Source organism: Pyrus communis, chromosome 13, assembly GCF_963583255.1.
Source record: "Pyrus communis chromosome 13, drPyrComm1.1, whole genome shotgun sequence".
NCBI classification, from domain to species: Eukaryota; Viridiplantae; Streptophyta; class Magnoliopsida; order Rosales; family Rosaceae; genus Pyrus; species Pyrus communis.
In genome coordinates, this window is record NC_084815.1 from 19396353 (window position 1) to 19420107 (window position 23755).

General features: G+C 36.6%; 3 protein-coding genes across 4 annotated transcripts; all 3 read right to left on the reverse strand.

Moving 5' to 3' along the window:
* Positions 1-1842: 1842 nt before the first annotated feature.
* Positions 1843-4193, reverse strand: LOC137712653 (uncharacterized). Its single transcript, XM_068451771.1, has 4 exons — positions 3783-4193; positions 3464-3583; positions 2774-3360; positions 1843-2278 (listed from the first exon to the last, which is right to left on the reverse strand). Exons 1-4 carry the CDS (start codon positions 4185-4187, stop codon positions 2197-2199), a joined length of 1194 nt encoding a protein of 397 aa, XP_068307872.1. The 5' UTR covers positions 4188-4193; the 3' UTR covers positions 1843-2196.
* Positions 4194-7750: 3557 nt separating this feature from the next.
* Positions 7751-12332, reverse strand: LOC137712652 (uncharacterized). Its single transcript, XM_068451769.1, has 7 exons — positions 12076-12332; positions 10820-11222; positions 10544-10700; positions 9845-9889; positions 9176-9338; positions 8669-9039; positions 7751-8311 (listed from the first exon to the last, which is right to left on the reverse strand). Exons 1-7 carry the CDS (start codon positions 12202-12204, stop codon positions 7993-7995), a joined length of 1587 nt encoding a protein of 528 aa, XP_068307870.1. The 5' UTR covers positions 12205-12332; the 3' UTR covers positions 7751-7992.
* A 1790-nt stretch (positions 12333-14122) lies between these two features.
* LOC137712568 (protein MEI2-like 1) lies at positions 14123-21471 on the reverse strand. Of its 2 annotated transcripts, none has more exons than XM_068451658.1 (15): positions 20811-21471; positions 20009-20194; positions 19758-19803; positions 18761-19099; positions 17878-18254; positions 17602-17760; positions 17357-17473; positions 17111-17262; positions 16924-17006; positions 16424-16843; positions 15677-16331; positions 15411-15495; positions 15253-15321; positions 14955-15134; positions 14123-14699 (listed from the first exon to the last, which is right to left on the reverse strand). In XM_068451658.1, the coding sequence occupies exons 2-15, from the start codon at positions 20084-20086 to the stop codon at positions 14541-14543; spliced, it is 2919 nt and encodes a 972-aa protein (XP_068307759.1). In that variant the 5' UTR covers positions 20087-20194; positions 20811-21471; the 3' UTR covers positions 14123-14540. The 2 variants fall into 2 exon arrangements, with proteins under 2 accessions (XP_068307759.1, XP_068307760.1); XM_068451659.1 differs by having other exon boundaries at positions 20789-21471.
* Positions 21472-23755: the final 2284 nt, after the last annotated feature.

Consider the following 23755-nt stretch of genomic DNA (forward strand, 5'->3'; position numbering starts at 1 on the left):
GCAAATTTTGCTTATGAAATTTCAATCGATCCAGTACCACTATACAAGTCTAACCAACAGCCAAGCCTTAAAAATGCAGGACAACCACCAACAGCCTAAGATTTGCAACACACATATTAATTTACAAGCACATATGTCGTAGACACAAGACTTACTTACCTGCAGGATATCAAAGGCTGCAAATTATATTGAATTATATTGTATTTGAAGATGCATCTTGGTTAGTCTCTGGTGTTTGAATGTCAGAAACATTACTGTTTGTGTGAAATCGTAAATACTAATTTAGTACATGAAATTTTAAGAATGTACATGTAAAATTCAAAATATTCATCTTCTAAACTCTAAAAAATTGAAATCAAACAAACAAAAAATTCATAAATTGAGTTATACCTTGGTTGGAGGATTCAAAACTTCAAAATCACCATCCATCAGTAAAAAAATTTGTTTTTCTCTATGAGAGCTATTAGAGTTATAGCCGGAATGAATGTAGGATAAACAAAGAGTGATCATAGGGTTTAATTATAGTGTTTGGGTTTATTGATAAATTTGAGTTTTATTATTAATTTTATTTGTACTTAATAGTAATTATGCAATAGGGTAAAATAGACAATTAACATTTAAAATTTAAGTTGAATGTAGAAATAGGTTACATGGATTTAAATAAAATTTCCTTATGATTTATATCATCAAATGATCATATGATTAGCGGATAATGAAATTTTATCATCTCGTGTTGGATCATGTGATTAAAGTGAGAAAAAATTTGATCAGTATGAAGGGAGAATGACTTAGATGAAACAAGTTTAACATAATGTAGCATCTCGATTCAATAATGCATTGTCATGTATATATAAGTTTTTCTTTATAATGTATAATTGATCTGAAACACCATAGCGATAGTAAATCCGTTTCATGTAAATTGTTATTCCACGAAAGAGTGGACTGAAAGCGTGGCGACATGACATTCCTAATCCTCCCGGCTAGAAAGAGTGTCTTGGAGTCAACGAGCATTGGGGTCAACCACCAGACCATGGATCGTGGATGATCTACTTCTCTGTCTGAATCTGACCCCATTTCACACACTACATGTGAATCCACTACATCTTCCCAACCATGGTTCCTCATTGGTTCAGTCTACCTGAGGACCCCATGAGCTGAAGATTTTGCCATTGCAGAAGATATTCAGTAAAGTTGTCTGATTAGTAAGTCTGTCTGATTAGGACATATCTATATTGAATGAATCGTAAAAGATCGAGTGAGACGAAAATAAATACAATCCGTAAAAATAGTCGTGCGTATAACATGGTCGAAGCACCGTTACACAAGTTTTTCTCCGTGACAAGATGGCTGGAGAGTGGAAACACAATGGATAGGTCAAGGTCAAGGTCAAGGTCAAGGTCAATGTCAATTTCCCCATTTCCAAATGATCCATGCTTGCACGATACCATAGCAGTTGGTGAAAACAGGGATTAAAGATGTCTCCCTCCACATGCTAATCGAAATGATACGAAATAATGCTGATATTGAGAATATTTTTTGACCTCATACGAAATCCGCTTTTTATGTTTTCATCAACAATCGAACGAATTCAAAACAAAAGTAGAGATCCATCTGCTAGACAAGTAAAATGAGTACTAGAATGGGAATTCGATTTCGGGTTGAATTCTGCAGCATCACTTCTAAGCTGATCCACAAATCATCCTGCAGTAATGCAATTACGAGAAGAACGAATCATCTACTAGTTGCATTTTCCATCTTAAACACGAAGCATTCGTTTAAATGTAGTTTTTTGCATCTTAAAGATTCAAGACCAACTATTCTGCAAGGGTACATTAGCAGCCTTTACCACCTGAGCTACAATGCTAATGCATCATTCCTAGTAACCATTTATAACTAACTGATATATCGTTCTAAACCGAGAACCTGAACTAAATAGGTGAAGTGATAACAACCAGGCAAAGCTATGCTCATTTTACCAGCATGTTTGAGATGTTCAATTCACCAGTTTGACACTAGGTTAGTAGGTTGGGGCGGAGTTCATTGATGAAGAGTCCCTGCTGGAAGCTCAGGTGCTTCCAATGTTGTTGAGGTGTGTGGTTTGTGCAGGTGATGAAACATACTGGACTGTAGGCACTTGGTAGAGGTTGTAGTATTCGGCAGCATTCCCCTGCTGTAAATTTGTTCCAGTCTCCGTCTTCAAAGGTGATTGTACCCATATCCCAAGCTCGTTTGTTGATCAGTAGGCACTTCATCATGTGTGGCCTCGTGCCTGTGATAGCTGCAACACAAGGACCATGATAATTTCAGTTTAATAACAAAGACTAGTCAAAACGAAGAGATGTTCTAAGAACTAACAACAAAGTTAAGAAATTGAAAAGAGAGTGGAGCAAATATCCGGGATGTTGTTTTAAGCATGATCACATGCAATGAAACTCTCCGCTTAACAAATCAAATATAACAGTTCCCAAATTGCGTAATATGTTTTGTTTCTTTCAAAGGAAAGTCACCCAAACCTTTCCTGCATTAGTAAATAATTGTATCCTTAAGAACATGTACTGTAACTTCTCAAAGAATACTCTTTGACTAGCATCCCCATTTAACGATACAATTTGCTTGGTGGAGCAGGGAAACTCCAAGTTTCAAAATAATAATAATAATAATAATAATAATAATAATCTAAAATAATCAAACTTTTGGCATACATTAACCAACAAAAAATAAAGAGCATACCTTGGGTTGCAACAGGGGAATCAAACTACCTAAAGATAGGTACCTTTCATATGATGTGGGTGCTTGTGAGGCAGGTAGTTCAGCGGAGTAACTGTGATCCACTTGTGCAGAATGATATGTCTGATTTGGAGCTGGCACAGCTTGCGGTTGCACAGCAGGATAAATGTAGCCCATGTATCCATAGCTACCAGGCTGTTGGTGTATGACACTCGGTTGAATATACTGAGGCTGAGGCTGAGGCTCCAACATTGGTGAAGTAAGACCGCCATAGAATGAAGATGCATTTGGATCCTTCATGGAAGGCAGGGTTGCTGGGGACTGAAACTGTTCCTCCATATATTGAGTTGGCATTACTGATTGTGAACCTGCATTTGGCACAGCAGGTTGGTCTGCATGATGGAAAAGACCCGTGTTTCCTGTGGATCCACGACCATCCCACTGCTGAACTAGGACTGCCTGTGGAACATATTGAGGAAACAACACTTGTGGGGCTTGACTGAGACGCGTTGAGTTATAATATGTAGTGCCTGAAGGAGGCAGGCTTGGGTATTGATCCTTTATATAGGAATTGTCATATTTGACAGGTGATTGTGTGGTAAGCGGATGAAACAGTGATAACAAATGGCTTACCTGCACAATAAAATCAACTGGAAAATAAGTAGGGTTGATCAAGTGACGGCAATCCAATCGAGAAGGATGAAATGGAACTGATTCCGTTACCAAAGAAACTTACTTGTTGGCAATTGAGAATGGGGTTAAACTTCTTGGAGCCTTTCTGGTAGTTATCTAAAATAGCATGTTTAAAATCACTCTCAGGCAAGGGGAGACATTCCTTGTAAATTCTGAATCTTACCTATACACAAAATTCAAGTGAATACGAATTAGTTCTTACCCAACAATAAATTAAGGCGGGAAATTCTAAAAGACGACCCATTAAGCATATTATTATGTCAATGGTGGTTTGGTTCGACAGCGTATTTTCTCTTACCATTTAACTTAAACAAAGGCCCTTTTGCAGTAGGAGATGATACGAAAAGCAATACTAAACTCACCTGTGCGGGAAAGCTTCCACCAAAAGCCGTTCTTTCCAAGTTCATCTTTCCAGCAGTGGTTGCTTCATACACCCCATAAAGAAACTTGACATCATAATCAAAAAGAAACAGCTTTGTGCCTGGCCGAATCCTCTCTATAACTTCCCTTCTTCCAGCAGGAAGTCCAAAAACACGGTATAGGTAGCATTCCGGTTTTGTTCTTCCATTGCACATAAATATATACCCGGAAAAGTCTTCCAGACCCAGAGGGTCCTTATGCACCCCATGATCCTCGTTAGCACAAGCAGAAGCAGAAACATGGTCATACGCATAATTTGAAGGGGCAGGAGCAGGGTAATACTTGGCACTCGCGTAGTCTACAATCGGCCCCTTGTTTTCAAATCCGTCATTTCTTCTCTCAGTCATGTTGAAGACTAATAGGAAAGTAGCAAACCACCATTTCGGCAATGCCAAACAAAGCAATATTCCATTAACGATTTCATAACTAGAACAAGAAACAGATGTAAAAAATCTGAAACTAAATTAGCGAAATTCATAACAAACTCCTACAAGTCCTTGAATCGGTGTTGGAGGGAAAAACTAAATTGGCATAATAATTGCAAATCAACAACTCTACAACTATTTCACAGCTCTCTAAACAACTTCCAACCCAATTTTCCTCACATCGCCTCGTATGAATCCGCTCAGGGTTAGGCAGGGAATCCCATCTGAAAAGTAAACCCTGCCTATTGTAGTTTCAGATATCTACATCTAGAGTACTAAAAAGTGTCACATTTCACCCTAGATTGCACTACAAGAAAAATGTTGTTATGGTTTTATGAAAGCTTTGCTTGCATCTTCCCTTCAACCAATCACCCAAATTCAACAAAATCATGATGTGAAATATCTCCAACCCAATTTCTTGACCTACATTTTCCCTTTTCTACAAAATAATATAAATTATATAAAAATAAATAAATAAAAAGTTACCAGGTAACCCTCAAAAACCCATTTCAACAAATGCATCGATGTTAATCACAGCTCAGAACAACATCAACCCAAAACTTTATTTCCAATTTAACTCAATTCGACACAGGAATTCACCAACTCAGTACAAAAGTCACTAAAAAATGCTAAATTTTAAGGTGAATAAAAAAAAAGAACAAAAAAAAACCAGTTGGACGAGCATTTAAACACTGAAAATAAATCAGAGCAATGCAAAAATCGTACAAAAAAAAAAACCTCAGAAAAATGAAAAATTGGGACTTACCAAATGCAAAGGAGAGGAAACTTGAAGCGTCTCTGGAGAATTGGAAATTTTTAGAAGTCGGAAAATTTGCACGTGGCGGGAGAAGGTGAAACCCCTACGTTACGTGTCATTATGGGCTTCCCACCAAAACTAAATTTTGTCACTAGAATTGAAAATAATGGATAATATTAAGGAAATTAAATTTGTAGATTAAATTTGCAAATTAAATGATGTATCACTAATAGAAATGAACACATTTATCAACACTTAAGTAATAAATCAATTATCAACTTTCATGTTCTTTAGTTTTCAAAATTTAGTTTATAAATTTTGTCTTCTAGCATTACTCGAATCTACAAAAAATGAATTGACAATGACGTCTTGGTTTAATAAAACAATGATATGAGTAAAAAATTTAACATGCGATATGTATTGTAGGATCGAAATATTACATGACGGTAAACATATTTCAAGTAAGTTGATCTCCACTAAAAATACTTGCTTGCAATCTATTTTGTTTTTTTTTTTTTTCCTCTTGCAATCTATTAGTAAGGAGTTGTGCGAGCCACAGTGCATTTTTGCTCTACACTCTCAAGTGGTGCTTACATCCTTTTTATCTTTGTTGGATGAGTTTTAAATTTTGAGATTTGTGTCTATCCATTGCATATATGTCAAAATTTAAACTTATCTAACGGTGATAAATATGGTGATAAACATCACCATCACTTGAGGGTAGTGACCGGTGAGCAAATATATTCCCTATGATTTGGTATTGAACTCGTATCCACGAAAAACGAATTAAAATATTTTACTTACAAATAAAGAAAGGGTTATTATACAAAATGGTCCCTGAGATTTGCATGATCAATAGAAATGGTCTCAGAGATTGAAAATCAATAGAAATTGTCTCTGAGATTGTCCACCATCCATGATTTTGGTCATTCCGTTAAAAACTCTTTGGGCAATTTTCAAAGCTTCATAACTCAATCGATTCTTAACCAAATTCGACACATAATATATCAAAATGAAGATAAGAAAGTCTAGAACAAGATTATACCTATTTGAAGGCCCAATGATTGCCAGAAATGGCCGGAAAATAGTCTAAAAAGTGAGTGGTCCGCAGGAAAATTGGAAAACTCTCTGGAAACTAGGTAAACTTTAAACGTTCATAACTTCTTTAATACTCAACGAAATCGAGTAATTCAAAAACGAAAATCATACTTCTCAACAAGATGAAGAGAATAGTGTCTTTCTTTACTTCTAACTCTCCATGGTTTCACTGGAAAACTGCTTGAAAGTGGCTAACTCGAAAATGGTTAGCCACTTTCGAGTCGTTGTCCGACCAAACCACGGCGAGTTAGCCTTCGAAAAAGATACCATTCTCTTCGTCTCGTCAAGAAGTTTTTTTTTTTTTTTTTTTTTGAATGACTCGATTTGGTTGAGTATTGAAAAAGTTATAAATGTTTAAAGTTCACCCAGTTTCCGGCAAGTTTTCCAGTTTTCCCGCACACCAGTCACCTTTCAGGCTATTTTCCAGCCATCTCCGGCAACCATTGGGCTTCCAAATGGTATAATCTTATTCTACACTTTCCTCTTCATTTTGATATATTATAGGTCGAATTGATTAAAAAACGATTGAGTTACAAAGCTTTGAAAATTGCCCGAAATCGTTTTTAACGGAATAACCAAAATCATGGATGGTGGACAATCATTAGGGATCATTTTTATTGATTTTCAATCTCAGAGACCATTTCTATTGATCATGCAAATTTCAAGGACCATTTTGTATAATAACCCATAAAGAAATACATCACTGAACCCTACTGCTTGGTGATTATTTGTGATTAAAAGAACGTACAACAACATAATAAATTAATTTTAATGATGATATTTCCCGTAGGTTTCTGAGTTTTAATAATGAAGCAATACTTCATAATTTGGGGTAGAAAAAATTTGTGTTCCTTTTGATCTTTGAACTGTGGTTCTCTTCTGTCGAATTTTCAATTTCACTCGAGCCTACTGAATTTTTTAATGGGAACTTTAATGAAAAACTCTCGATATTGTTCATTTTAATGAAAAACTACGTTTTTTACACTAAACTATCAATCTTGATACTATTCACTTTACCATTTATTTTATCATTTTCGTTAAAACTCAAAGTTTTCAAGCTCTTTTTATTAGATTTCTTTTTTTTAATTCGTACCACGAGTATCAATTTGTCACAATTTTCCGTCTCATCACGTGTAATGCGCATGACCAATGTTCAGAGGATCAACGTCATAAAAAATGTTAAACACAAATTTAATTAGTAAATACTTAGAACTTTGATGATGGAGTTATGAGAAAATTTTAAGAGAATTTAAAACGTACATGTGTAGCAATAATGGTATTCATACAAGCATGAATTTTGTCAAATTAACTAAAATAGTGTCTGATCTATTCCACTCAAGTTTAAATCGTGCCCCGCTAATGTTTTTTTTAATACAATCGACAAATCAGCTCGAATAAAGAAAGTGTTTCTAAAATTTTAACTGAGGGCCCATTTCAAATTATGCAAACTTTGGACTGTCGAATTATCTATCATCCGGTCCATGGGCCCAATTCTGTAAAACGACATGTCGTGTACGAGATGAAGGTTAGCGTTTGATTTCCACAGAAGCACATCAAAAATGAAGGCGGACATTGCGTACTTAAAAATACACTTAGCATCATGTTCTCCATTTCCTCAAAGAAATTTGCATCTAAAATATACTCTAATCCACTTATCAGCACCGTCCCGTCGAAAAAACTACGTACAATTCTCCGACATCTCGACAGCATGCCTACGCTCGACTCTTACAAAAATGTACTATGAAAGTTGTTACTCTTGAAACAAGTAATAGATCTTTGAGCACCGATGTAAAATGAGGAGAACCGAGAACTAGATAGGGAATTTCACTTCCGGGATAGTAGTATCTGTCAGCTGGAACGTTTTATAACCATCTACGTGGTTTTGTGTAAACCAATGTTCAAATCAGAAGATATGGAAATGAGAAGGGGGCATGAGTGGAGCCATACAGCTTTGAAAACCCGTTTCTGATGAGCGCTTATGGATTGAGAAGGCTTGTTGGCGTTGTATCTGATATCGAATATGTGGATCAATGGATCTGCTGTACCAGATGAGATGTATAAGCCATCAGGAGACCACGCCTGATTGATCAGAGCTGACTGAGATTCACTGCTCTCTTGCTTCCATCCAAAAGCATGTATCTCTGTTTGCCTCAGTCTGATATCAAATAGTCGGAGCTGCTTCTCATGGGTCCTGCGTGTTATAAAACAGATTAACGTTAATAACTTCAAGCGCGTAAAAGAATACATAGAAATCGTAACTGAAGAAAAGCCCTTCGTCCAAAATGCACACTCATATCAAGTTATTCTAATATATGATTATTAATCAAGTCTAGAAAGCCAAGGGTTCTTCCAAAAGATTTCTGATGGTTAATAATACAAATACATGTCAAAAACCGTGAGGCATCTTAACAAATAATATGATGCAGCATGCAAATGCATGAGGTGAACAAAACGGCATTCAGTTCTAGGAGCACTGACAAGGCGAATATCAAGACAGCACACGAGTTGATGATATGAAAATTCTAGATGAAAAATCAGCGCTTCTCACCCTGATTGAACCATGAAGATATTGAAGTCGCAAGGATTTGGCAAGACACTCATGCATTTACTTTCTATCTGATGTTTAAACTCTGCTCTTCCTGTGTTAGCGTCAAACCCAACAATTCTCTTGTCTGCTCCGGCTGATAGTATTATCTGCTTTTGGAACATCCCGGCAACTCCCATAACAGCAGATGAGTGCATATTCCTATGCAGTGTCTTTGGTTTCCATACATTCTCTGCATCAGCCTCTTTCCAGATTATAACAGCATGATCACTACCACCAGTGACAAAACAGGTATCCTCCCAGGGTGGGAAAACTATGTTGTTAATGATCCCTCTCACATGAGGTTTATCTTTGATGAAAGTAACACGACCTTTCTGTCAATGCACAAAAAGCAAGAATCGGCATGTCAATTCTCTAAATTTGGGAAACTCATGGGCTGAGGGCATGCTGCTCAGGGCTCAGTGTACCCCACACACAATTGGAGCAATTAATTTTAAAGGTGGCCCTTACCCCTTGTGTTATATTTAAATCTAGGACTGATACTTGCGAGTCGCCACCATCAGCACTATAAACAGAAAATAGTCTGTTTCCATCAGGGTGCCAGGCTATATCTTCTGGCCATCTCCTGTTTGGAGATGCACAATCAGTAGAACTAAGTCGAGAAGCACTAGACCTGCAATTAAAAGAAACAAAAGGGACGCCTGATCAGTTGTGCAAAGTAGAAGTGCATGCCTGCAAATTTAAGAGCACTGCAAAAGTGGCTAAGCAACTAATATTTAAGACATGAGATGAAAAATTGAAATGCAAGAATTTACAAATCCGCCGGTCATGACAAGAAAACATAATCACAGGTCTGCCTTTCTAAACAGACCAAGGAATAACAGCCACATAGATACCAACACCGGTTTTGAAACACAGAGATACTGCACCTCCTCAGTCAATTTAGGAAATACAGTCCATCAGTCAGAATACATCTCTATCAAAGGCATGTAATCATATAACTATAAGCTCAAATACATGCTTTTCCTAAATATATAATAATAATAATAATAATAATAATAAAAGGAGAAAGCTCGACTATATGACCTTATGCTCATTTCAATCCACTTTATATTGCTACCGACAACACAATTGTGAAGTTAAGAAATAATAATGTAACATGATGAATTTGAACTTTACCCCTTGGACTGAACTTGCCAGAAGTTGACTACTCCATCCAAAGCACTGCAAACGTTCCAAAGCACTTGTTAAAATTGATCAGGTTTGCTAGCATTTGATGCATCTTGTAGTTACCAATTGTAGGACACAGTAAGCGATATACTTCAAGCTTTCTTTTAAACTTAAATTCTAAGTGTAAATTTACGTTGTTGCCTCTTGTTGGGCTGCTTACACAAATTCTTTTACCATTATTTTTCTTAATAACATAAAATATCACGATGAGGATTCAATTTCAATTAACAGAGTACAAGAGAATACTACCAGCTTATGAAAAAGAAAGACATATACATAATCCGAAGCAGGACCATAATCTGTAATCTATAATTTAATACACATTAATATGTACAACTACCTGAAAGGGTTAAAGATACCTGATAATTTGAGAATTTGATATATAAGTTACAGATTTAAAGCTAGAAGCCATTTCTACCCCAAAGACAACTATTAACCAAAAGATGTGGACACAAGAAAACACGGGTTAATCTTATAACCTGAGGATATAACCATATAATATATGTACCCCCACAAATTCAAAGGTGAAATCCTGAAAGAGTGAAATAAACACAACAGAAATCATGGATATTGATGACAAGTAAAACAATGTTACTATTATGATAAAGAACATATCCTTCTTCCTTGGACAGCAAACATGTTAATTACCTGGTCACAAAAAGCTGATCATTCACTGGACACAAAGAAAGACTTCTCAACTTTCTCTTGTGCTGACTTGAGATGTGACTGCTTGCATAGCAGTTGATTTTACATGGTTGAGAGCTAGTGCGAACCAACGGGACTAATTCTTTGTGTTCTTTCTGTTCTGAAGTACATACAATTTTAGCATCACACACAAAGAAAAGCTGAAATATGTGGCCTAGAAACAGACAGTCAAGAAACACAATATGAACAACGAGGCCAGTCAACAAGCTAGAGTCTTACCAAATTTCCGTTTTTTCCCAATATCTTGAACTTCAACGTCCTGCTTTGAAGAATTTCTATACGATTTGTCACCTTTTGTTCTGTTAGCACTCATAGACTGACAAGAAACTGATGGACTTGCTTGAGCACTATAATTAACTGGATTTTTCCCACTAGACCCTGCCACCATTGTAGGATGGGAAACTTTTGGGCCGACTGCAGGAATGAAAAGTTCCGTTTTTGATTGATGCTGGTGTCTAGAAGAACCTTCATTTAAATGTATAGGACTTGTTGATCTGCGCTCCACCTTTGCACTTTTCGTTCCACCACCCGGAGAACTCCTGGTTGACCCTACTTTGTCTTGGCGTCGAAGTCGAGCCAACTTAATTTCGGTATCAGTTAACCTCTTCTCCGTTTCTCCAAGCTGCACGCCTTTTCCAAATAAATAATTAGTGGATAATTCCCTTCGGAAGGCATCTCATAAGTTAAAACACATAGAAACACACATAATTTCGGGCATATCTAAGAAAAGGTTAATGCTTGGGAGACCAAATTTTTAAACCAAATGATGTGTCACCAAAAAGAAATAAGCACGTTAATCAACACTTGTAATAATCCAATCGTCAATGTCCACATCATTTGGCTTACAAAATTTGGGTTAGAAATTTGGTCTCCCTAGCATTACCCCTAAGAAAATGGTATATTGTCTTCCCTTGGTGATTTGAATTTGCAGCAATTAACTTCATATACAATGAGTTTAAACAAGGCCATTCGGGTAATCAATGGCCATCAAGGCAACTCCATACATTAAAGCAAAGTCATAAATAGCAGTGTTTATGATCAGACTCAAAATCTATGATCAGACTCAAAATCAAAGAGTTTTTTATTTCTAACTTCATCCCAAGAACCCTAAAAAGATTTCTTGTGCTGTGATCAAACCCAGGTGTGCATTTGCCATGATATTAGCTTAGGGCATAAAACCAATACATTTAATTAATCAAAAAGCAGTCCCAATTAAACTTTGTAAACCGTTTTAATTTGGGATTAGCAAAAAGATTAAAACTTTCAAGCTTAAAAAGCATTGCAGCAGCAGGTTAATCAAAAGACTGAAAACCCATAATTCAAAGTTTATAACATTATAGCAGCAGCAGAAGCATACCAAATGAATACAAACAAACAAGAAAACCAACATTTCTAAAAACCCCAATATGTCACCATCGAAATGACCAGAGAGAGAGGGAGGGAGGGAGGGAGAGAGGGGGATGGTGGGGTGCAACCTGAGTTTTGTAATAGTTGACGCGCTGGCGGAGATGGTGGACTTCCCGGGTGCGATGCTCGATCAGAGCGACGAGGGCTTCTTCTTGCTCTTGCCTGCTATCTGGATAGCCGTTCTCCTCTTCCGCCATATTCGTCTTGCTTGCGGCTTGTTTGCCGCCACCGCCGTCGTCGTCTGTGTTTTCCACCTCCTCTGTCTTGGGCTTCTTCAGAGCACTTGTTCAATATTTCTTTGTCTGCTGCAATCAAATATTTTGGAGCAGTAGGAAAACCCAAACAAATTTTGAACTTTCTTCATTTTTCACTAAAAAATTAATTTTAAATAATCAAATATAATTTAATATTCAAAAATCTAAATTTATTTTTATTTTCTAAGTTAAGTAGGATAACTACCCAATATTTTAGGGGTTACTTCAAATTAGTCCCAAATTTGTAAAGCATTTCGAATAACTACTTAACGTTAAAAAAAATTAGATATTTGTTAGTTCAACGGCGTTAAGTAATGACTTTATCAATATTAAGTGATGATATTTTTAGCATTAAATGATGAGGTAGACAAATAATTAAATTTGGTCTTTACTAATGCTTGTCTTTGGAGCTCTAATTCTCAAATCGACTCTTTTCAACCAAGTTAAGCCGTAAACGTGCTTTGCCTAATTGTGTTGATTTAGAAATCCAAAGCTTCGTAGACAACGTGAGAATAAAACCCCGCTTTAATAATTGTATGCATCGTCACTTAAAGCTAGTGTATCTAATAAATTTTCATTTTACAAGTCGTTAGGTAGTTATTTAAAATATTTTAAAAAGTTATGATCAATTTGAAATTACCTCTAAAAATTAAGTAGCTATTCGAACTTAATCCTTATTTTTAATGACTTTTAATTAAAACTACAAAGTGTTACATGGTGGATGATCTATTTTATGGAAACAAAAAGAAAATGATTTATATTTTATTAATGAACTTTATTGGGATTTTCTTAATGATCTTGACTGGTATTTTTATTTATGTTGTTTGGTAATTTAATGAAATAATAAAAGCATGACAAATGCTAAAGAGTAATTGATGATTTCAGAGTGCTAATAACATGTCGCATTGTTAAATTTTACGGTAATTTTTTAAGAATAGTTAAAAACATACATATGATGCTACTTCGTATTACGGTTTAGTAGTATTTCTCTTCACTTGTAAGTGAGAGGTTTTAGGTTCAATTCTCGGCAAATGCAAATTTGAATCACATTATTGATAACCCATTGTGAGCCTTAGTCACTTACCCACGCCCTTAGTGTAGGTAATATTGTTTGTTCTAAAAAAAATGTACTTATGATAGATATGTTAAACGTTTTCTCTTTTTAATATGTCCTCTTTTTATATAAAAAAATAATAATTAGATAAATGTGCCTCTTAGAACACTTGAAGAGACTACATGTGTCAAAAAGAACATCACAACCCTACAATTACAAACATATTTTTTAAAAAAAAGAGAAAATTTGAAATAAATCCAATTTTATAGACCCTAAACCATAGTCATGAGCACTAAAACATTGAACTATCGTAGAGGCTCCATGAGGAAAAGACCACAGCTATTTCTAATGATTTGCAATCGTTGGCAAAGAAACCTTGCTATGAGTCCCCCCAACCAAACGTCAAGTTTCCTTCTCATAGTTCTTTGACAAGCGCACAAACTACAAACACCAGCACCTCAGGTCTAAACAATAGTCGCCGCTCCAAAGTCCGAGATTAAACAAACCGCTCCATGGCCACAATCATGAAAGCTCACATCGCTTTCGCATCGGCAAAGTGAGAGAGCTATCACAACCAGACACTGAAGGCTATACTCGACACACTGATAGAGCGACTGCAACGAGAAACAAAGAGGGAAAAAAGAGGGAGAGATCAAGAAGGATTGACGCCAACCCCAACGCCGAAGGCAGTGGTTCCAAAAAGAGGATGATCCAAGGAGTAGGAAACTTTTCCCTCCGGGGTTCCAAAAAAAAGATACCAAAATACAAAACATTCAACAAGAAAGACTGCAAGAGAACACACTCACATAGCATCAAAGCAAGATTAGAATTTCAAAAATTTCAGCAACTGGAGTACTCAAAAGTACATGTGTGCCTCCATCATTGGCCAACCAGAAAAAGGTCCCACATGAGTAAAAGGTAAAAGTTAAAACAAGGTAAAAAAAAAGCCTTAGCACAAGGTTCTGTGAGTGCCTGCCTGTACACTGAGACATTGTTCAACAAACAAGACTCCAAAATTTTAAGCTTCAAGACATTCTCTGTGCCCATAAGTTGGCTTAATACCAGAGAAAATACCAAACGGTTGCGAAGTAACCCTCTCGGTTGAGGTAAATCCGAAACTGAGTAGAAGCACTCCTCTATAGTAAAAAATGAAGTCAATAGACCACCCCTGCTGTAGAGAATTGGTGTGGTTATACTCGTAGTAAGCCGGCATTAGGTTGAATGGTTAGAAATCTTGGTAGAACAAGTCTCGGTCGGATTCCTTGGAATTTTCCTCTCCGTTTGCAGTTGCTGAAGGGCTCCCGTGATTATGGTTATCATCGTAGCCGGCTGTTCGAGGTTTTCCTGGTCTTGATCTGATGTTGGTACCCATGGGGAAGGGTTCCTGTTGAGAGAGGAAAAAATAGGTCAGTCTTGGGATCCTATTTACTGAAAACCCAATTTAAGATAACTCAAGACATTCCATCCCCTTGCCCACAGAAATTGTCACTTAACTGGGGCAAACATTCTCAGAACTAGAACTTTCCTCGTACCATGAATTTTGGAAATGAAAGACACGAGTTTCAAAAAAGACGACCAATTAGATTAATGTAGTATAAAAAAGGGAAATTAGAGGACTGTTCATCTCACGATATCTTACCGGATCACCAGCATTTGGACCCTCTGTGTGGAAAAGTATGGGACGGCAGCGTTTGTCCTCGTTCATTAAGCTTGAGTTCTGGAAATGGGCAATAAGAGCAGCTTTACCCTGAATACGAGCATACGCAAGTGATGCCACCTTTTCACTGTTAAACTTCTCCCATTTTTTTCCATTGAATGCCTGTAACAGATGTGTAATCTAGTTTCAGTAGGGCTATGAAAAGGCAGAAACAAAGAAATATATCACAGATATAAAAGCATTTGTTCATATTGAGCAGATAGCTCTCAAGTGGTCAAACCTTATAGAAAGGAACAATCTGATGAGGATCAATCATGTTGATGAACGCATATCCCACATTGCATTTGTTCTGTGAGAGGTTAAACAGACAAATTTTGGATTAGAAAAATTATAACTTCTATACCCAACAAAAGATGATATTCTAAACAATTTCCTTGCCTTGAAGTCGATTGGCAAATAAAGAAAGTCATAAATTCCTCGACACTGCTCATCAATTGCAGCAAGAAGCATCTTTGAAGTATATCTGTAACAACCGTTAATTAGTTTAGCAACATGGCAAAATCGCTACATACAACTGGATAGCAATTTTTACGAAAATGTGCAGTTTCAAGAATCCATCGTTATCACAGTACGGTAGCGGATGAGTGTAAAATACCAAATAGAAGATGCAATACATCAGAACAGTTGGGGGACAATATACATACTTGTTGGGAATGTTCTTGATCATCAACGTGGTGCGTCTGTCTTCCCCACGGAGTATACGTTCAACATCAAGCTCATATTGTCTCTTATCAGCATTGTTAGGATTTGCTTCATTTCTTCGGTGAGACAGGTTTCTAACACCACGTTCGTTTTGAGAGTCAAAAGAGGTAGGCATTGAACTCATTGAATTCCTACCAGGAAACATGTGGCCCATCTCCTGTGAAGAGCGCTGCCGGGTACTGGTAGTCATGTCCAAGAAATTTCCACCAGTAAGAGAAAAGAGGTTTTGTGAAGAAATCTCCATAGGATGCATCTGGGGACTACCAGCAAAACGTGGAAAGCCAAGAGAACCCAAGTGAAGATTAGATGTGTCAGGAGACTCCCCTGAAAAGGCATGCTTTTCCCAAATGGAAGGGTTAACAGCTGGAGCTGATCCTACATGGAGGTGCACAGGCGATGTACCACTCAGCATATGAGGTGGTGTCCTGTGGAATCCTGACATTTGGGGAAAGCGATGCGCACTATGACCACTGATAAATGATGGTGAATTCTGCCACATCATAGGACTTGAAGGATGCTGCTGGTACGAGTTGGAGTTATTCCAAAGATAGGGATGAGCATGGACCGGGCAGCTCCCATTTCCAGGAGATCCAAAAGCTGTGTAAGAAAACAACTTGTAAACAACAAATTCACCAGAATAATGCTACGTTAAAATCCGCATTACAAGTAATATTTCTGTTAAACAGTACCTCCTCCGTTCAGTTCCACTAGGTGACCATTTGCACTGACAGTGGATCTTCGGTCTGTTCCTTCTCTCATTCTAAGTCCCAGATTGCCATTTATGATTCCGATAGCACCAGAAGTATTGCATGGAATACCATGGGCTAAACTGTCATTATACTCAGGAAGCGAATGAGGATGTATGCCGGGAGCACTCTGATTACCAAAATTCATGTCATCCAGAGACTGTTCAGTATCACGAAGGCTAAACTTTTTCCCTATAGATGCCAATGTTGCTGGAGCGGGAAAGGCATCTGGAACACTTGAACTCTGATGAGATAAAGCGTTTTCAATAAATGCACTCACAGGTGAACGGACAGCAGAATGTAAGCCCAGGCTAGATCCATTAACCACGCAGCTTGATGTAACCATTCCAGGATGAAGCGTTGCTGTATTAAAAGAAGGGTAAGCATTGTATAACAAGATAAACACAAATTGATGCAACAGTTCATAACAAACAGATTCATACCCTTGGTGCCTGTTGATAAATTGTCAGACAAACCATTACAAAATTTGAATTCATCCCGGTCCCGCTCGGAAACTTGAGCCAAACTGCACAAGGAATGTTCTTTCTTACAAAGGAGAAAACTAAGAATTTCAAACTTAAATAAGAATACGAGATATTGTAATCAATAGTAAGAGTAACTTATCAATACCCCCTCCTTATGCCCCCTGGACGGCTCGCTTCAAGCTTGATCTGCTTTCCTCCAATCTCACTCCTATTCAAAGCATGGAGAGCAGCTTCTGCGGCTCTAACATCATAAAACTCTATGAACTTGTTATGAGGCTTGTGTGCAGTCTCACGGATCTGAAAACAAAAATAACAACCACATAAGATACAAAGTTCTTTCTTTCTCTTAGAAGCAAAGCAAGATAGGAGAGGGGAAAATCGGATGCCTTACTTCTTTAATTTCTCCATAGGATCCAAAAATTTTAGAAAGCTCGTCACTAGAAACAGAAGAATCAAGGTTGAATAAAACTAGCGTTCCTTGGTTAATATCTTTATCAGAAGGATTGTCCTGACATATTGGCAAGTATAAAAGCATGATGGAACAAAGCAACATGAGAATGTATAAACCAAGACGAGAAGAACGAGGTCGCGAATCTAGCGGATACAACAAAAGTGAATAGCAAGTGATCATCATACCTTGGGTATCGAATAATGTATGTCAAGCTTCCTATGCCTCAGTGCCTTACTTTGAAGTGCTCTTAGTGCATTTTGGGCAGCCCTTATATCATAATAAGAAATCATAACAAACCCACGATGCTTGCAGGCAGTGTAAAGTGCCCGAATATCTCCATATTGCTAACAGAACAAAGTTCAATTGTCAATTTAACTGGCTTGCACGGAACTCTCAAACTAAAATAAAATACATGAATAAATAATAAAAAAGTAAAACACTTGAAAAGGAGGTATAAGCACCTCAAAAAGAGCCTTCAATTCCAAATCTTCAATGTTGCTATTAATATTGCGAACAAAAAGTGTACGGGAAGGGTGTTCGCCATAAGGGTGTTCACCCGCAATTGAGCTATTATAAACCCCTTGATCATCTCCTTCCATTTCCAAGCCACCGCCGCTGCTAAAGAGATCAAAATCTTCAAATCCATCACCAATATTAGCATAAGCCTTATAACCCGGCTCATCTGTCATGCCAGAAAACAAGTCATTGTCATCTGGAAGGAGATTTCCAATTGTTTGTGCCTCAATTTCTTCAAGAGATTCAAAGGGTTCTTCCTCATGTTGGAAGGCAACGTTATCAGTAGACTGATGAGACATAAAATCATTCTTCAGTAATCGCACTGCATATTGAAGAAGAAAAGAAAAAAAAAAGAGAGATGTTAAGATAATAAATATGCATATTTGTGGAAAAATGTGCAGAGTAATACATCAATCAAGTAGTAGTCAGCTTAAGTCGACTCAACCACGACTTATCCCAACAACTACAAATGTGACGACTAACATAAATAGAAGTAGCAAACAAATTAGAACATGTGTTATACATGGACAAGAAGTTTAAGAAACTTTTTGGAGCCAGATAATTCAAATGCAGAAACTTTATGCACAATAACATTTGATGTCGAAACTTCTTAGACATAGAATTGAAGAAAAAATATTGTGAGAAAGCTAAATTTTGCAGCTTCTTCTGCATGCTTTTTATGAATGAAAGAACTGCAGATTGATATATCTACCGACAAAACTAAAGAGTATGGTCAACATAAGTATCTGATTCGAGAATACAGAAAGTAACATTAACCTCATGCAACATATGGACAAGCATTTAATTGACTTCAGAAGGAAAACTTACACTTTTTGCTAAAAGTTTCGGACAAAGAGCTTGAGAACAGACTACTTTCATGCTGGGCACCAGGAATGAGAGTTTTGCCGCCAACCGAGCTATAAGGTGTTGGCTTTGCGGACAAGTCTGACCACAATTTTGGTTGGTGATCCATAGGTTTCCATGAGGCCTTGGAGATGTTGGGAATTCCTTCAACAACGCTTAGTCTTTCTGTTTGCTCCCCAGCCAGATTGGATTGTGGGGGATCCAAGTAATCCACCGACAGTGCCCGGTTTGGTAAACACATTTTTGATGGCATTGAAGAACCCAACGTGCTGCCAGGTGTTGGTACCATTCCACTGACTCCCGCTGAAGGACAATATTTACACAGGAGATTAGGAAAAGTTATGGTTCTTACCGTAAAATAGAGTAATTCAAATTCAAAGTATGAGAATGGATCAAGGTTATAGTCTGAAATCAACAAAAATACAATTTCCATAAAACAAGTTATGGCATTCAGAACTTCTGGCAGACAAAGTACCAGAAAAGAACCACTTCGTGATCCATGGCACATTTATTTGCTTTCAATCAAAAGACTTCCAAGTTTAGAGCGTTAAACCAATTACTTTGTAAAGCAGTAAGAACTTCTGTTTTGAAGTTGGGATTTCGAGCAGCCAGTGGTCATCCATTTGACCAAAATGAAGACAACGTACTTCAAAACCTTTGGATTAATTTTATCACAACTACTATTTATGTTAATTCCCTCTTTATGAGGCATGATCTAACTATGTAGACACGTGTGGCAACTCAAACCTAAGCATTGAGTGAGAGACACTGGTTAGCTTAGCATCACACAACACGTCACAGCAGTTGTTAATAAGTTAGGGGCATCTGTTTGGTTGGGAAATTATTCCAACAGATAATGTGGTATAACTAAACCCAGATAACCACCGAAAACATAAGATAATCAGACACGACAAATAAGCTAATAGACTTTCTCAGGCAAGTTTCCTAACAGGATGCTCACCTTGATAATCGGGCATGGTTTTCAGCTTCTGAAATCCGACTTGTCTCTGGTGAATCAAAGTTGGCAAAGTGATATATATTAAGACAATGGCAAAAAGGTATGATGTGCTCAAAATGAGGCAAAAATTTATGATAGAGTTAAACAGGGTAAGATGCCTAATAAACACCAGTGCGATATGTTGAATGAAACGTTGTGAAAACTTCACGAATTACTAATGGAACAACTTTCATGGTAACAAGACAAAGAATTACCTCAGAAGGAAAAGGGATTTCTTCAAAGAAGTGAGAAGAGACAGATACACCCCTTTGATCCATTATTTCAAATCGCATCGTGCAGCACTCCGAAACCAGAGAATGTTACCAAACAAAACCGAAGAATATAGTAAATTTTCGAGCTTTCTCAATTGCCGAATTTGTCTATGTTACATGACTCCTTACCTGAAAATTAACAATAATTTAAAAACTAAGATTATCCTCAGATTATTACCTAACCATAAATTTCTAAAGCGAAATTGAGAATGGCATTTAGGAATTCAAAGAAAACCGAGATCAAATTACACAAAGCATGAAAATTTACTCATTAGGGGCTAAAATTTGGAAGAACTCAAGATGTTTTTTCTTTCCTTACAACCTCAGAGAGATGAAGGAAATGGGGAAAATAGTAAGAAGGTGAAAATGTTTGCTTACCTACCAACAACCAAACACAATTACCCCATTTGATTGCAGAGAAAAAGATAGGAAAACAAAATCAAAACTTAACAATTATGTTTTCCTAAGTTCCTCAACAACCTAAAATACATCAAAATTGAAGTTTAAACCCTTGAAAAAATGGTGAAAAGGCAAAGAGCAAAAGATCAGGAAGAACATGAAAGCAGTTAGAGTTTAACCCTTGAAAGTTTTAAGAAAAATGATAAAATGGAACTCTAAGTTTCAAAATTTACACAGATTAGAGGAAATTAAACAGCAAATTATAACCCCAAAAAATGGTAAAATTCACATCAAAAATTGAAAAAACAAAGAACAAGGTCTGACCTAGTAAAAACAGAAGGCTCACCAGCACAATTGTTCACCATGTCCAAAATTCAGCTCCAAAATTCAGACAAAGATCATCACTTTATCACAAAAAAAAAACGGAAACTTGTGAAACAACAATGGATCTCAGCACCTATGCATCTGAACCCTCTTCTCCTTTTGCAGCATTGCAAGTTGTCACACTCACCACAAGATTGGAGAGAGAGAGAGAGAGTATGAGAACAAAAACCCAAAATTCTCTTCCTTTTTCTTATGTGCTTGCTTCTACCTAATCCTTTTTCCAGCCCCCAAAAAATAGAGCTTGTAGCCGGAAAAGGACGGAAATTCCGGCGAGGGAGAGGCGTCCCGCCTGTGGGTCAGTTACTGTGGAGGAAGATAATACATAAAGAAAGCTGTTTTACGGATTTGTTTAATCTGAGAGGTCAGAGAGAGAGAGAGTTGGTTGGCTTTTGAGGATTTGAAATAAAAAAGAAGAAAAAAGGACGAGGAAGGAGGAAGAAGAAGACAAAGACAAAGACAAGAGAGAGAAAGAAATGGAAGCGGGTTTCCTTGTGCGTGAGGAGAGAGAGAGGAGAGAGAGTGTATGTGTTGAGGTTTTGCGGATAAAATCAAAAGAAGAACATGAAATGGAAACTGAACTGAAGACACAAACTCAACTCAAAAGAGAGAAAACCACGAGGGGCTTTAAAACCGGTTGGGAGTGCCATAGTGGGGTTGAGTTGTGTTGGACTGGATTGGATTGGATTGGATTGGACAAACAAAAATCACCTGTCTGTGACCTTTCTTCTTTCTCTTCTGAACCTGTTTTGAGTGTTTACCTTTCACTTTTGTTTTGACGTTTGTGATCCGACCCATTTTCCACTTTCACTTTTTGTTCGGGTTACTTGGTTACTACTCTTGGCTTGCTACTTGCAACCTCGGCTTCTAATTTCTTGTCTTTTCTTTTTCAATTTTAGGAAAATGGAAATTTACAATACCCCTACGGTAATCAAGAGAAAAAGAATATCTTGAGTACACACGAGTTACAACAGCTGTTACAAAGTTTGGTTTACCGAATTTGGAAGAAGAGTTTGAAACAAAACTAGGATTCCATTAAATTATGTCTTAAGTTACTACGCAATGAATGTCTTTCACTAAGGTCTTGAGACGCCAAGGAACCTCAAACCTAAGATTAATAACATGAATTTAGAATTTTAGAATCCTCTTCAACCTTAAGCGTCTCTAAACCTATTTGCTAATGACAAATTTTAATCTATCAAAGAGAGTTTGTCCTAGAACATTATAAGTGTCTTTTGTATGTGCTATCGCATACACTGGTGCTACATACACATTTTGAATTGAAAAGCTCAAGGCTTATAAGGAGTGAACCATAAAAGTTAAGTTCGAAATAAGACCAGGATACGAGCATAATGATGAGATTGAGATTGCTTAAAAAGTCATGATTTTCGCACTATAAAGTTGTTAACAAATGAACCAAAACCTTACAGGATCTAACAAGTTCAGCTAACATAGCATATCTACTAAAGATTTAAGGGTGATGATTTTGAGAGTATTGTCTCACAATTTTAGCTTGCAAGAATGCCATGACCTCAAACAAAGAGTTCATCTTAATCCTCAGTGGCATAGGAGTAGCTGAGGAGGTATAATTTTGTTAACATCATGCCAACGAAGTAATTATCGAGCTTATTTAAATCTTAATAGTAGTTGGATGCAAGCTTGTTACAAAGTAATTGAATAATGGACTTATCACATAAGTTACATAATAGTCGCCACATCTAAAATTTCCGCCATCTCTTTACTACAAATAAACAATGAGTTGGAGTTCCGAATTGAATATGAGAGCTTACCTTATGCCATAACAAATCATATATATCGTCGCTTTTTTTAATTTCATTTTCCGATACACAAACACTATCGCTAAATTACTTCTAAAATTACTCTCAACTACCAATTAATATGATAATATTCCATTTCTTCATATATTGTCAAACTTTGAAATTCATTACTCTTATAAAGTAAATTATTAACATATAATTTAATCATTTACCATATTAATTCATTCTTAAAAAAATAACAAAAAGAAAAAAGAAAAGAAAGAAACCCTAAAAACATGCAATTGGAAAGTGGAATACTCCAAGAATTAAGAAAAGGTTTGACGAGAGAGGATCCTTGCTGGATTCTTTTTGTGAGAATTATAGGGATCCTCAAATCACATTCATTCATCGTACATTGTGCTATTAGAAATCATCGTTCATCAGTACCTTACGAAAACTAACCGCACAATGCACAATGAACGAATGTGATTGGAAGATCGCCAGGATCTTCACAAAGAGGATTCGACAAGGATCCTCTCTCAAGGGTTGAGCACTAGGAAGAGGAAGGGTGTAGGTAGTTAAACAACATCTACATGCAAAGTATATGGATTAATTGGTTTGTTAATATTAGTTAGGAAAATTAAATTTAATTAGCTTCAAGAATCAAATATTCATAAGAAACGGTATATTCCATTATGTTCCGTCTTCCGCTAATCGGATATAGGTCGAGGTGAGGTGTCGTGTACGAAATGTTTTGGTTTCAACTTTAAAGAACAAATACAAACTTCACCTAATAACTTGTACTGCGTATTCAATGCCTGAAAATAATATCTGAAAATTTTAAATTAAATTAAATTAAAATGTGCTAACAATTTTCTACATTTTACTCAAAGTATAACATTAGATTAGGCTCACTTGATTAAATTAATGATTATTTTTAGCTACGCTTTCTGTAACTCGATTTTAATTTCACTTTACTTTTATATAACTTAATAATCGTCACTTTACTTCTTAAACATAAAGCTCATTTCACTTTATCACTGGAACTCGACTTTAATCTTATTTTGTCATCTGAAACTTAAAAGTCGTAAACAATGCCTGAAAATATATCTGAAAAAATTAAATTAAAATTGTCTACATTATACTTAAAGAA